Source organism: Carex rostrata, chromosome 11, assembly GCF_964058835.1.
Source record: "Carex rostrata chromosome 11, lpCarRost1.2, whole genome shotgun sequence".
In the NCBI taxonomy this organism is placed as follows: Eukaryota; Viridiplantae; Streptophyta; class Magnoliopsida; order Poales; family Cyperaceae; genus Carex; species Carex rostrata.
Genome location: NC_135928.1, coordinates 7,808,770 through 7,823,465, shown reverse-complemented (window position 1 = coordinate 7,823,465; position 14,696 = coordinate 7,808,770). Strand labels below are relative to the sequence as shown.

General features: G+C 35.9%; 1 protein-coding gene and 1 long non-coding RNA gene across 5 annotated transcripts; both read left to right on the top strand.

Moving 5' to 3' along the window:
- Positions 1 to 539: 539 nt before the first annotated feature.
- On the top strand, positions 540 to 5,399 carry LOC144562248 (uncharacterized). Of its 4 annotated transcripts, none has more exons than XR_013514019.1 (4): positions 540 to 879; positions 930 to 1,924; positions 2,497 to 3,339; positions 5,157 to 5,399. It is a non-coding gene; the product is annotated as an uncharacterized LOC144562248 (long non-coding RNA). The 4 variants fall into 4 exon arrangements; XR_013514020.1 differs by having other exon boundaries at positions 540 to 1,127; positions 1,247 to 1,924; XR_013514018.1 differs by having other exon boundaries at positions 540 to 1,924; positions 3,201 to 3,339.
- A 3,339-nt stretch (positions 5,400 to 8,738) lies between these two features.
- On the top strand, positions 8,739 to 12,075 carry LOC144562032 (FBD-associated F-box protein At5g60610-like). The gene is made up of 3 exons (XM_078311154.1): positions 8,739 to 9,738; positions 10,872 to 11,042; positions 11,422 to 12,075. The coding sequence occupies exons 1-3, from the start codon at positions 8,815 to 8,817 to the stop codon at positions 11,602 to 11,604; spliced, it is 1,278 nt and encodes a 425-aa protein (XP_078167280.1). The 5' UTR covers positions 8,739 to 8,814; the 3' UTR covers positions 11,605 to 12,075.
- The last annotated feature ends 2,621 nt before the right edge of the window (positions 12,076 to 14,696 follow it).

The window sequence follows — 14,696 nt, the reverse complement described above, 5'->3', positions numbered from 1 at the left end:
TCTACTTTATTCTTCTACTGCAGAAGAATTTTAACGAGTTTAAGAAAAAAAATAATCTAAAGCTTTGAATCAATTGGAGAGAAAATAATCATCAAGTGTGATGTACAACTATTTGTTTCCAATTGAGGACCACATTGTTTTCCATTTTTATCTTATTCTATATATGCTGATGTAATTTGCATTTCTTCTAAAGCCCGTTCTTTCTCCTATCATATATAGTCAAATACTTCTTCAATAAAAGAAATTCTCATGTATCCATAATAAATGAAATAAAAACCATACGAAGTTGATTTATTGATCTTTTTAGGAACTATTAATATTTTTAATTTATACCAATGATAGGCAGAACAATTGTCTTATAATATTTTAGTTGTCTACTTTTGCATAAATCACTACTCAATCTAATATTTAATCATGTATCATTGACGTAGTAGTTTATCTAGATTCATATGCTCAGCCCAAGTTATCAAAAGCCCAATCACTTGTAGTTGGTTAATGTCTACTGGGCTTTCGGCCCAATAATCTTCCATCTCTCGCGCTCTAACATTTACATCCAGTTATTCCCCAAATTTTTTGCAATTTCCCTTGCAATCGCTCTCCTAAACCCCAAAATGCTCGAAATTAGTTGCTCGGAACCCTAAACCCAGCCCCTGTTACCTGACCATGGCAATGGCGGACATCACCTGCCATCCTCCACCTATCCTCGGGTTCGGATCCCTAAGTAACTCAAAATTTAAATTTAGATTCGGACCGTCCGATCAGAATCCGGCCAATCAGGTTCGCAGTAGAATGCACAGGGTTGCTTTAATCTTCGTGCCAAAGTAGATCAGACGGTCCAGATATAAACACAAAATTTGAGTTACTTTAGAGGATCCGAAGGTTGGGTGGATCTCCATCTAGTCCCTCGAGTCTCTCTTCAGGTAGTGAAGACTGTTGCAAATGTCCAAGGCTTGCTCGTTGATTTTGAGGAGGATTGGGTAAATCCAGTGTTACTTTGTTGTTGTTTTTATTTTCTTATTGTCCTACTAAGCATCTTGAAATGTAAGTATGCTTTGTTCTTTGGGTTTAGATAAGGTGTGGTAGAAGTCTGATATGCCAATTGAATGTAAATTGTTCCTTTCTAGTAGGTCATTCTGTAAGTAAAACAAATTTTTGGAGAAGCAGGAAGTATGTTTTGTTGTTATTAAGATAAGATGTGGTAGCAGTCTGATATGCCAATCGAATACAAATTGTTCCTTTCTAGTAGGTCTTCTGTAAGTAAAATCCAATAAAAAACAATTTTTGGAGAAGCAGGACATTATTTAGGTAATAATGGAAATGTTGATGATATTTAGATTTGTGAAAATTTTCAAAAATATATAGAAACAAACAAGACTTATTTTGCAAGGAGTTAGTTAGGCATGGGATAATTGTAGTAGGTTTACTGGTTGTATGATGTAAAAATCTTGATGGGTCGAAGTAGTCAAATACAATATACTTGAAGATTAAGATATAAAACAAAAATAATATAAATGTTGTGATTCTTGTCTGTTTTTAGGTTTTGAAGTACCCTTTTTAAGATATTTAACTTTCAAATATTTTTCATTTTTGGAGAGGTGAAATTATATTGTATGAGTAGCAAGTTTGTTGCTCATTGCATTTGTTATGCTTTCATATGCTTTGAGTTGTCAACTTGTCATGCATTTATGTTCATGTTAAAATTTGAGGGTGCTTATCTTCTCCTTTACCTACTACTTTTTACATGTCTTCATGATTAATTTGCTATCCATTTCATAAATTATCAGAGCCAGACATGGACCTGTCGATATTCCCTAATCTGAAACAGTTGGATCTTAGCCTCTGCTTCCATTATGACAACATTGATGACTTGGTTAATTTGCTTTAGCACTCCCCTGCTCTTGAAACAATGAAGTTCGTTTATATGGTATGTAATTTCAACATCTATTTTTGTGTTAAGTCATGGGCAGTAAACAACGTATTATGCAGAGATTCTTAAACTGGTGACTATGTCTAATAAAAGAGAAATTATGGTTGGTATCTTTTACACATCTTTTTATTACCATTACACTTCCTTTTATTACATATGAAGAATTACACAGTGGAATTCTTAGTATTGGAGGCTTAGGCTAATAATGGGCCGCTGCAAAATTAATATTAACTAGATGTAGCTCGTCTACCTAGTTTTTATAAGAAAGGAACAGTGTTCCTTCCTAGGCACTGAATTGCATGGGTTGCATATGACTTTTCTTGAAATGAAACGTAATTGATGTCAAGATCCAAATCATTGGTTATGACTTATGATGGAAATACATTTCTTACAAAGTTATGTGATTATTATTATTACAAGAATTTGCATTGCTTACACATCAATTTACACTTTTATTCTTGAAAAAAAGAAGAGGAACTGAGTTTTTAAATACTGAGAACCAGATTTGAAAATTTTCAAATATTAAAAGATTGTACGCATTATTCATGGCACTGATGGGGGTTTTTTAGCTGTTATTTGAGCATGAGGTGAATGGGTTTGTTATAGGATGGTTGTCCCTGGGATTAAAGGCAAGGTGCATGACCCAAACCCATAGTTTTGTGTCGACAAGAGCTTGATTTACACAAGATAGACAATAGCTACTGCTTTTTTAATGATAATGATTAGGTTTAATGTTGGTATTGTGGTTTGGAAGAGGCAATTTGGAAGAAAGTGAGAGATGGAGGGGCTGATTCTTTTGTGGTTGTGGTGCGGGTGGGCGTGGGCGTGGGGAAGAGGGAGAATGACAATGAGAGAAGAAAAATGTGGAGTTAGGACAATTATAGGCGAGAATTGAACAATAGTAAGAGTTAGAGGCCCAAAGGGAACCTTCAGGAAATTTTGCATTATAGACCATACATGCCAATGCTTAATTATGCAGGAATTAGGCCCAATTTAAGGCCTTCCAGGTTATGAACATTATTATAGAAAGAATCGACCATACATGGTCATATAGACCGCATGCAAATGGCACATGAATTTTATCATTTTGTAGAAATAACTGAGCATGGTCATGTAGACCGCGTGCAAATGGGTAAACCAAATGTGCAAATGGTTTTCTAAAACCATGTGCTCATTCTAGAATGGTCTTTGAGTTTGTCACACGCGGCAACCATCTGGCTCATGGATCCAATGGTTGTCATGAGTCATCTTTTCCTATATATATATCCGGTAGGAGGATTAGGGTTTTAGAAGGCGCCGCATGCATTATCAAGACTTGATATTCGGGCAACATAGATGAAATATGTTTATCTCCTTTGAAGCCAACATTTCTGTCCTAAGGCTATGGATGTTTTGGCTAAATCGTTATCACTGTAAGTACTACCTTATAGGTTTTCTGAATTATTTCTAATTTTAGATCTATTATTTCTTTTTGTAAGTCATATGTGTGTTGCACCAATAAATTTATAATTCACGGTAGTAATGATATTCCAGTTCTTTTCCTTAATTTTTTGTAGAAATATGTATTAAAAAATCGTTTGTTTCTTGTGCTCATTTTGTCAATCGAAAGCAGACCAAGGTGTTTGGTAGTATATTGAAGATAGATGTAGTAGTTAGATCAAGGAAATCTTGTTTGGCAACTAGCTAGACTAGGGGGAATAGAACTGTTCCAACCCATGGAACTCTTGCACTATCTTATCTCCAGATGGGATATTCCATTCTATCTGGTGGAATAGGAAGGGGTCGTCAATTCTTTTACTGCAAATTTTCATCCCAATTCCAGTTCTCTATTTTTCACGATATATTCAATTTCACTTATGTTCAGTAACTATTCCACTATAATTTCACGCTCTTCAATAACCCTTGCTTACTGAACATGCCCAAAGTGTTCATCTGTGAATTTTAAGGGTAATACTTACTAATAGTATTATCTTTAAAAGACAAAATACTGCCATGTGTAATATTGAAAGGTGAAGCAACAAAGTTAAGATTGTCAGAAGTTAAATTTTGTTGCTTTAGATCACCTACTATAATGCTTCAACTTCGCCGGAATTAATTGCTTACCTTAAAGCACACAAAAGCACCTTCATTTGGCATGAGTGCCTAAATGGTATATCAGTGTTATTGTTGCTGCCAAACACAACTTATTTTGCAAAAGGACAATCAATATTTGTCAAGATTTTAGCCTCCTTGTTTATACAATTCTTTTTTACAGATGTGCTGATTAGGCCTGCTTTATTTCGGGATGTTGTACCAAATAGATAGTTTTGAGTTTATAACCCATATCAACTAGCTTACAAATCATTAATTGGTAGACTTTGAAGCCCACACATACATGTTGGTTCAATCACTGTAAGTGTTAACATGTAAAAATTCTGTCAGTTCAGCCCAATAATACTTGTTTTTGCAACTGCAAAGGAGTTGATCCATGCCACTCCAATCCTTTAAACCCTAATGAAGTGTTTGGTTTTCAATCCTATACCAACTTACTCCTCATTTTTGTTGGTGCCATGGCTATACTCGTTCCGTCGTTGCTGGATCAAGTGGCGAGGGATCAGTTGACTGTTCATCTCACCCGCCTGATCAAGCTGTTCCATATCAAAGGATCATATACATTGTTCAAAACCCAGATTTTATTTCAGCCGCTAATGGGGTCTGAGGTGCCACACATTTAGTTTTAAGACGTCGACCCTTTGGTTTTGTGCGAAGTGCATGACCCAAAGCCATGCCTTTTGTGTTGACCAGAGTTTAACACACACAAATAGATGAGGGCTCTAACTTCATAAAGTGTAAAGTTTATGATTAGCGTTACAGTTTGGATTGGGCAACTAAAGGAGTGAGAGATGTCTAAAATTAGGGTTAGTATTAGAGGGCATTCTGTTTAGTACCTGTTTGGCATTTCCCGTTTTGGGTTGTGAACAGTGCACATGCCGTTAGAGAGTTTGTTTACTTCTAGTTTATTTTTTAGTACATCTAATATTTGACACATAGATTTGTTTTGTAATTTCTTAGGATCATTTTTGTAAAATATACTAAAAAAGATATTAGGATGATTAAGGGGCCAGGTGAAGATAGGATCGACCCCTTCTCTTCAATTTTCTCTTTGTTTCTCTCAAATCTCAATTAAAGTCAGTTCACTGTTTGATTAAATCCATTAACTGCAATATTTTATATTCATTTTTCTCATCAGTGTCATGGCGAAGCGCCGATCTGACTTCCTCCCAAACCCCCCTGTCACCGCGAAGAAGCCCGATCACATCCCACTAGACGGAGGTGGGTGGTGGTAGACAGGATCTCTCAACCTCCTGATGCGCTTCTAGTCACAATCCTCTCCCTACTCCCTATCAAAGATGCTGCTGGTACCTCAGTCCTCTCCCGCCGGTTCCGTGCCATCTGGACCACCTGTCCGTCATTAGAGATTTCTCGAGCTGAGTTCCGCAATGGCCGTCTTGCTTTCTAGGAGATGCTGAGCGAAGTGTTGCCAAAGGAAATGGAGGTGATACGAGTTGCATGGGAAAATGGGTAGTCAGAGACACCAAACATGATCAAGGATTGTCCCTCTTACCCATTCTACCGATTTGTGAGAGAGGAGTTGGGTGTCAGGTACCTGACCGGTGAGAAGGTTAGGTCCCCGGGTGAAGAGTGTGACAAAGTTTTTATGGTTATCAATGAGGGTAAGGTGATAGACCCACTACTCGAGTGTCTCAAGGAGTGGAATGGTGAACCAGTCCCTATTAAGTATTAACTAAACTAAAAGGGAACCAGGGAATCAGATAAAAACCGGGGTTGGAGTTTTGTTAATAATTGATTAGTTTTTTTTTTGGTTGATTTAGAAACTAACCATTGTTGTAATCTGTGTTGTATTTAAGTGACGAAGCATTCTATTAATGAAAAATAACTATTATTGTAATCTGTGCTTTGTTTTGCTTGTGTTCGTGGCTTCGTGCCTTGTTACTGGTTTTCTAATGCAACCCGATTGTGAATGTACTCTGCGGCCCATGTATTTGCATTAGTATTGGCGTTCGTAGAATTTTATATACACCACAAAATTGAACATGTTGTTCAGATCTCTAAATTCCTTCAATTAAGTTTAAAATTTTGTAGTAATTTTTAAATGATAAAAGATATTTTAAGAGGAAAACACAATAAAAGAGTAAGTCCATAGGTGCGGCTCTATAATTCAGTCGCTTCTAAAACTATCATTATAAGTAGGGGGAATTTCACGTATACCCCTCAAAAACTTCAATTAGGATTGTATTTCACTTTGAAAAAATAATATTATTTTAAAAAATAACTTTTGTTATTAATTTTTACAGAAAATTTAAAGTCAAATAAATCTTGAATATAATTAGTAATTTTTAAAATTTCTAAAAATTTAGAAATTCTTGGAAGGTATCCGTTAAATTTTACAATATTTTTTGTTTTCTAATGATATAAGATGGAATTTTAGAAATTCTGGCACTGCCAGCGTTGTTATAGTTCTAAACGGGCTGACCATTACTTTTACTCCGAAATTTTTATTAATATCCAAATTTAATAAATAATTTCAAAATCTACACCTCTGACAAAAAAATTTTAAAATCTGTTCAAATCAGAGATTAAATTCTTAGTTTTAGATCAAATTATCAGAAATTTATTTTCCAGTTCTAGATAATTCAAAACCAGAGATTAAATTTTTGGTTCTATTTTTTTTATTATAATTAGATAATTCAAAACAATTATCTGTGATAAATCGAGTTAAACCAGTGTTCTAAATAGCGCGCTATAGCGTTTTTGGACCCTAAACGCTAAGCTATACAATTAAAACACGCTATTTGAGCTACAGACGCTATAGTGGTAATAGCGGTCCGCTATAGCGCATAGCGTGTAGCGCAAATAGCGCCCGCTATGCAACATGCTGTTTTTTTTTCTTTTCAATTTATATGGGCTTTAAATAAAGACTCAGATTGGATTTTAACCGTGATTTTTTTTTTATAATTGACGTACTAAGCTTTATATTAAATTATTAATTATTATTTTGATAAAAAAATTATTAATTATTAAATGAGATCAAATAAGCAAGCTACAGCGCGCTATGCAACATGAGCTGTTTTTTTTTTTTTAATTTATATGGGCTTTAAATAAAGGGTCAAATTAAATATATTAAGATATTTCTTGAAGTAACAAAATGATACTTACTATATGGTAGTTTGAATAGATTAAGATAATTAATTATGCCATGATGTCTAGGTTATTTTGAAATTTAAATAGAAAAAAGATAGATTATGTCATGATGCTGAATATATTTTGAATAGAAAAAGATCGATAGTTTATGATATTAGTAATACTATGGATATTTTGAGTCGCAATTTGGACTTTGTATTGGTTCAATATGAATACTATAATTTTTTAATCAATTTGATGTTATTTATTATTCTATGAGACTTAGATAATGTTGATATTTAGTACAAATATATGATATAATTTTTATAAAAAAAAACGCTATGTGGCATAGCTTTCGCTATAGCGACGCTATTCGCTATAGCTTTTTTTTTCGGCTTCCCGCTATGACGCGATAAACGCTACTTAGAACCTTGAGTTAAACAATTCTCTGTGACAACACGTATTTTATATCTAAGCTTTTTCTTTTTGGAACTCGGAAGTGCTCTGGAGAATAAATTCATTTTAAAGAATACGTGTCAAACAATGTTCGGCATTTGTCTTTCTCCTGACCACGTATTTAATTTGTACAGTTAGACGTATTCTGTACAGTTATGACAATTCATTAAAAAAAAAGACTAGAATCGGGGATTGGAACCGGAAATTTAACCTCAAGTTTCGAACTGTTTATAACTGAGAAATAAATTTCCAATAATTTGACCTAAAATCGAAAATTTAATTTTCGGTTTGGATAAATTTCAAAATTCCTCTATATACACTATCCAATACACTAGCTATGTTATCCAAATACAGCCCTTTGGGACACGGGTGCATATCGGATACGGATATGTGCACGATATGTAGCTGGTGTATCGGCTTACGTGACGTATCCTTTCTCTCTTGAGACGATATGGGTTGACTCGTCTGGATACGTCTAAGATACGCTTGGGATACGTTTGAACTACCGTGGACCGCGCACCACACTGCGTGGTCTACTGTGAACCGCGCCAAAATTTCTTTTTTTTTTGCTGCTAAGGGGATTTGAAGAGGGATCCTGCGCCATATCGAGTGCGTATCCTCTGAGATATCTCAACTTTTAATTGTGTGATTGACGTGTTTAGTGCCTATTTGGAGGTGATGTAGGGGTCAGTATTATGTGTGTTTTGAGATTCGTGCAGAACGTATTTAAACGGTTGGGATTTTCCATAAAGTCACGCAAAGTTTGAGATATCTCAGAGGATACGAATTCGTGCCATATCACCCATAAGCCTCTACCATTGCACTATTTCAAACTTGTTGTTATAAGAGAGTTTTTATTCTATTTAATATATATTTTGCTATAGTGTTATATTTTGATATTTAATTTTTATAGTACAAGTATTTGAATTAATAATATAGTTAAAAATATTATATATAATAGGCGTATTGTATCTTTAATTTTTGAAAAATACCGTATCATCGTATATGTATCATATTCGATACGATAACTGTATTTGTATCCATACAACATAGGTATACAGTGTAGATTTTAAAATTAAATATTTTTTTTGGATATTAAAATTTTTTTCGGACTTTTCCTTATAATATAGAAGGTATCGAATCCATCTACTAGGCAAGTTCGCCCCTTTCTAATTGAGCCTTTCGAAAAAGAATATAACCGTCTAAAACCCTTCCTCGTTCCCCTTCTCCTCCGTCTACCTTACTCAACAATGTCGAACAACAATCTCGAAGAAGTCGACCGGCTTTCCGAACTTCCCGAGCCGCTCCTTCTGCTGATACTCTCTTTCCTTCCCACCAAATTTGCGGTACGTACATCCCTCCTCGCTCGCCGCTTCCGCCATCTCTGGACCGCTTCCCCCTCGTTTGATCTCGACCGCTCCGATTTCCCACCGGGTCGCCGCTTCAATGACGTAACCTCCCGCTGTCTCCGTCTTCGTGATCCTTCTGCTTCCCTACTGAGTTTTTGTCTCAAGACAAAGTCCTGGAGACCTATCCCGATCAAACTCATTTCAAACTGGCTCAATCGTGCCCATTCGCTAGGCCTCAGAGATCTCTCCCTTCATATCCATACTGATACCATTGAGTCACTTTTCCCACTTATCCTATCCTTTGGATCTCTCCACTCTCTTCTCATCAACTGTGTGGACTCGGTCAGCGCATTCTCTTTTCAACCTCTTGTTCCCCGCACTTACCCCCTAACTCAACTCAAGTACCTCTATATTAAAGCAAGAATTTCTAACTCTGAGTTAAAAACTTTCATCATGGAGCAAAGAAATCTGGAATATTTATGCATTGAGCCCCTTGGCAGTTGTAGTGTTGATCTGTCTTCGCAATCAGTGAAGAAACTGAAATTATGCTCTAAATGGACAAGTTCTAAGATTTATTTATCCTTCCCTAAACTTGAGTTTCTCGACTTGAGCATCAGCGTGGGCATGCAACTGAACCAATTTCAATTTCATGGAGAGATGCCTGTATTGAGAAAGGCACTGGTTGAAATCTCATCACTGCCGGAAGAGGGTGTACCAGATTTACATGAGATCTTGAAATCTATTACAAAAGTGTCGGAGTTGACTCTTCATATTGGGACACCTTACCCAAAGCATATACCTGCAGCAACCCGTTTGCGGAAGCTGGTAAGTTCTTTCTACACTAGTCTAATTGCTCTTTATATAGTAAATTGGATGTATATGCTAGGATATTAGGGGGAAATGATATTGGTAATGTACTCACTATCCTCTTAGAAGTTAATGAAGATTGTTCAATAACAAACATAAAGTCCTTGCATTCTTAGTTTTCTTTCATTGGGTTTTAAATAGAATCTGAATCAATTTATTTAATCAAGCTTAGTTTCATTACATTTTATCATTGATTTCTCTCTCTTAGCTGATTTGGACTTGATAAGGTCTGTATCAAACCTTACGTCACTAAAATTACCTAGTTGGTACTAAATCCTTGTAAATTAACCACTCAATTGATTGTGGATATTTCAAAGGATATAATGAGATATCTGACTACCCAACCTAGGGCATAGTTGAATTAATTCACTTGAATAGCCAAAAAAATTATAATAGAAAAAAGCGCTTGTTACTGTGTTACTTATTACTTTCTGCTGGCTTTTTGAATTAGCATATGGAGGAACGTGTAATTTTTTACTTCATGGAATAACATCACTTGACTTCCAACTTCATTACCAACAATTAAGTAGGCTACACCTAAACCCTAAATATAACATGCAGTTGGTTGGGCATCATGTTTACACCACAGATAGTTCCATAGTATATAATTTATCTGCACTCAATGTTCCAAGAGTTGGTACTAACTTGTTAATTAAAAGAATGATTTATAGAATAACAAAATGGTCTGAAGAACGTGTCCAAATTATGCCTGTACTAGTCTTTTTCACTACCTTATTATGTCTGTACTGTATTACCAGATAAATAATTATTAGGATTTAGTATGTTTATCATATTTTGCTAAAGAAAGATGTTGGTTTGTTACTTTATCGGATAATATACAATGTACATCATTACTAAGATGGTTTTCTGGCAGCTAAGCCTGTGCATCTTTATCTGAAACCCACAATATAGCAAGTAAATTGTTGACCTGGCATTGAGAAACATTGTTTTTTGTGCTATATTGACTCTCAAATCTGATTATTTGTTTTTTTATCTTAATTTGATCTTTATGGTTTCTTTTAGCATTAATCATTGCATATGTAGATTTGATTTGGTTTGGGCCTAATTGGAACTGATATTTTAATTTATAGAATAGCTTGGATCTATTTCACCCATTGTTGGAGCCAGGAAAAGATATTCTGATGTTTCATAATTTGAGAAGTCTCAAACTCTCAATGTGCTTCTACGAAAATGCCTTGCAAGACCTAGTTTGTTTGCTTCATCATTCCCCTGTTATTGATTCTCTACACCTAGTTCATGTGGTAATATTAGATATACCTTTTCAATTAGTTAACTTTCTCTTGTTTTGTTTGTTTTCAGTATTTAGAGGTAATGTCACTTTTTTGCCCACTCCCAATTGAAAAGAAAAAAAAGAGAACATGAAAAGAAGTTTTAATATGAATATAAATATGGGTACTATTGGGAATTTTTGCACAATAATAATGTAGTTTCTATTTGCCTCGGTCCAAAGAAACTGCACAAAACGGTGATTATGTGGTTCAAGATGATGCATATGTTAAGGCAAAGGCAGTAGGACCGCACAATTAGAATAGCAATAGCTTTCTCATAATGACATCATAGTCGGAAGGTAATGCTTGTGTGGTTCCACAGAATAACAGAACTATGTTATATTCAAATTAGGAGGGACCGTCTAACCATCAACGGTACCGTTGGGCGCTTGAAGTTTGGCATTCTAAACTCCCACTTAACTCTGAAGGCAACAGGAAATATGCAGATTTTATGAACCTTCAAAGTGGTGATAAGAAAAGTGAAGTTATCAAGTTGCTGTCCGGTGAGAAGTCATCCAAGAGGCTGAAAACATGATATTCCCTGGTCATTTGATCTGAAAGTTTGATGTAATTCGCTCCTTTTTTTTCTATGGGTTTGATTATGCTCTATGGATCACTTGCGGGTTACGTGTCAATGCTCAGCCAGATAACTAACCGCTTGACTGCAGTACATTGGACTATGATACCAAATCAGCTTAATGTACCTTGTTAAGTATATGCTTTTGTAATGGAGCTTTATTTGAACTGGTACCATAATTCTCAGTAAATCAAATACTGATGTTTCCTTTCTGGGAACAGTATTTAAAATCTACTACAAGTTTCTTTTTAAAGATGTGTCAAATCTGATATATTCACATAAATTTGTAACATGAATATGCTGAAAACTGAAACTCTGTTCTCTTTTAGTAATTGTTGATTGGTCATGTACTCTCTAAATTGTAATTGAAATGATTTATTGGTAATAGTAACTGTTTTGAAGATTTCTTAACGGTCAATAATCGGTATATACTTTTCTGTGACCATAATCGGCACAATTGTGCTTTTGTTGAGATTGATCAGAAGTCCTGATATGTTGACCTATTTTTTGTGTATATATTATGGATGGTTTGATGCATTAGAGGCTACATGGATGAGCCTCATAAACTCATTACTGAATAGGATTTCATTTGTAATTTGAGTGCGCTATTTGGACAATGGGTGGGGCGAATGTGTATATATTAGTAGGGATTCCACCGCTGTGTAATTCTTCACAAGTAATAAAAGGAAGTGTAACAGATACGTACCTATACCAAAGATTTATCTTTTATTAGACATAACCATAAGTTCACTAATGCGAAGTTTACTGCCAACTTAACACAAAAATAGATGTCAAGAATGCATAACTTATGAACTAACTTCAGTGTTCCAAGAGCAGGGGAGTGCTGAAGCAAACTAACCAAGTCATCAATGTTGTCGTAATGGAAGCAAAGGCTAAGATCCAACTTTTTCAGATTAGGGAATATCGGTGGGTCCTTGTCCGGCTCTGCTAAGTTATGAAATGGATTTCCATGGTTCTGCAAAACTCGAATGAAAAAGTTGCAATTTACTCAAAGACAAGTAAAAGATTGTAGGTAAAAGAGACGATAAGAAGCCTCATTATTTTAACATGAACACAAATGCATGACAGATCAAGGCATTTTCGGTAAGGACAAAGCATAACAAATGCAATGTGCAACAAACCTGCTACTCAAACAATATAATTTCACCTCAAAAAATATAAATATCTCAAAGACAAATATCTTAAAAAAGGTTATTCAAAACCTAAAAACAGACAAGAATCACAACATTATTTTATTTTTTTTCTTTTTATTTATAATCATGAGATAGATTGTAAGTTTTTGACTGCTTTTGACCCATCCAGATTTTTACATTGTATGATCAATAAAATTATTACAACCCATGTCTTGTGTGTTTCTATCTATTTTTCATAAACATTTCCATTATCACCTAAATCTATGTCTTGCTTCTCCAAAGATTTTATTTTGTTGGATTTACTTATAGAAAGACATCGTAGACAGGAACAATGTGTATTTAATTGGCATATCATACTCCTACCAGGCTACCACACCTCATATTAATGAGAACAAAGCAAACTCATCAGTCAGTATCTTAGCAGGACAATAAGAAAATAAAAACAAAAACAATGTAACACTGGATTTACCCAATCCTCCTCAATATCAATAAGCAAGTCTTGGACATTTGCAACAGTCTTCAATATCTCATAAATGGTAAAAGCACTGTTCTGTTCTCAGAGATCCTATTAATTTTTATTACTGCTTTTTCCAACAAAGGCATCTCTCCCTCAAAGTCCCCCATGAATCCCGAGTGAGAGAAGTCTAGCGACTCCAAACTCGAAATACATATTTTCACATAACTGGAAAAAACCTCTAAATCCAGTGTCAACCTCTTGATTGTCTGAGAGCAAAGGTTAACAGTGTCCATGATTCTCAGAATCTCAGTTCGAGGTCTTCTAAAAGGGGCAACTAATTAGAAATAATCACACTCAGCACAGCAGGTTCAATTGAATATAAAGAAAGAGAAAGACTCCTTAGGCCAGCAGGAGCTATCAGAGAGGGATCAATCTGTTTTTCTATGGAGGACGAAGATTTCACCGAGAGAGACTCGAGTGAGGGAATAGAGAGGATGGTGGGAAGAAAATGATCTCCCAACTCATAACCTAGCTCGATCACAAGGTGGAGAATGCCAAAGGAACTAGCTTTGACAAGCAAGGTTGGGATCAAGGAGAAGGTCAGAAGAGGTTTCAGATGGAGGCTGAGGTGGAGAACAGGGGAGGGAGAGTTTCGTTGGAGGAAGGAACGATCAACCATGATTCGGAAGTCATCGAAACGACGGTCAAAAGTGGAAAGTTCGAAGTGAATGGAAGGAGAGTCTTCCCAAAGATGGCAGAAACGACGGGAGAGGAGGGAGGTTCGGGCAGCTATGTGAGTGGGAAGAAAGGAAAGGGTTTGGAGAAGGACATGATCTGGCAGGTCAGATAAACGGTCGATCTGACCTCCCAACGCTTCATCTGGCACCGGAGACGGAGGATTGACGTGATTCGCCATGTCCGAAAGTGAAATGGGGACTAAGGTGGCGCAGGTTCGGGGATTTGAAAATAGACGTCCGAGATCACAACTCACATCCTCTCCTTTACCTTGAAAAGGGAATCTTTTACAATTAGTGGATCCGAACCGTTCATTTAACTTGGCACGAATCTCGAAGCCTAGATCTGAACAGACGAAAGCAAATGGTCGCCTAGCCAGGTGCTCGGGTCTGAGTGCGTATCGTCTGAGATATCTCAACTTTTGCGTGACCGACGTGTACGGTGCCTATTCGGGGATAGCGCAGGGGGCCAGTACTATCTGTGCTTTGAAATTCGTGGAGAACGTATTTAAACGGTTGAGATATAAAAAAAAAAAACACTCAAAGTTTGAGATATCTCAGAGAATTCGGATTCAAGGGTTTTAGAAAAAGACTTGGGTCAATTCAGGACCGTTCAGGATGGATCAAGCGGTCTAAAGTGCATTTCAATTGGTGCTTGTACTTGAGGCTTGTAGAGCTGCATGTAGTCCTTACTTTTTTGCAACC

Excerpts from the sequence above, each read along its gene's own strand:
- LOC144562032 (XM_078311154.1), top strand. The coding sequence starts at position 8,815 with ATGTCGAACAACAATCTCGAAGAAGTCGACCGGCTTTCCGAACTTCCC. Across the intron at positions 9,739-10,871 it reads CAACCCGTTTGCGGAAGCTG|AATAGCTTGGATCTATTTCA; the intron begins GTAAGTTCTTTC and ends TTTAATTTATAG. Across the intron at positions 11,043-11,421 it reads CTCTACACCTAGTTCATGTG|GAGGGACCGTCTAACCATCA; the intron begins GTAATATTAGAT and ends TATTCAAATTAG.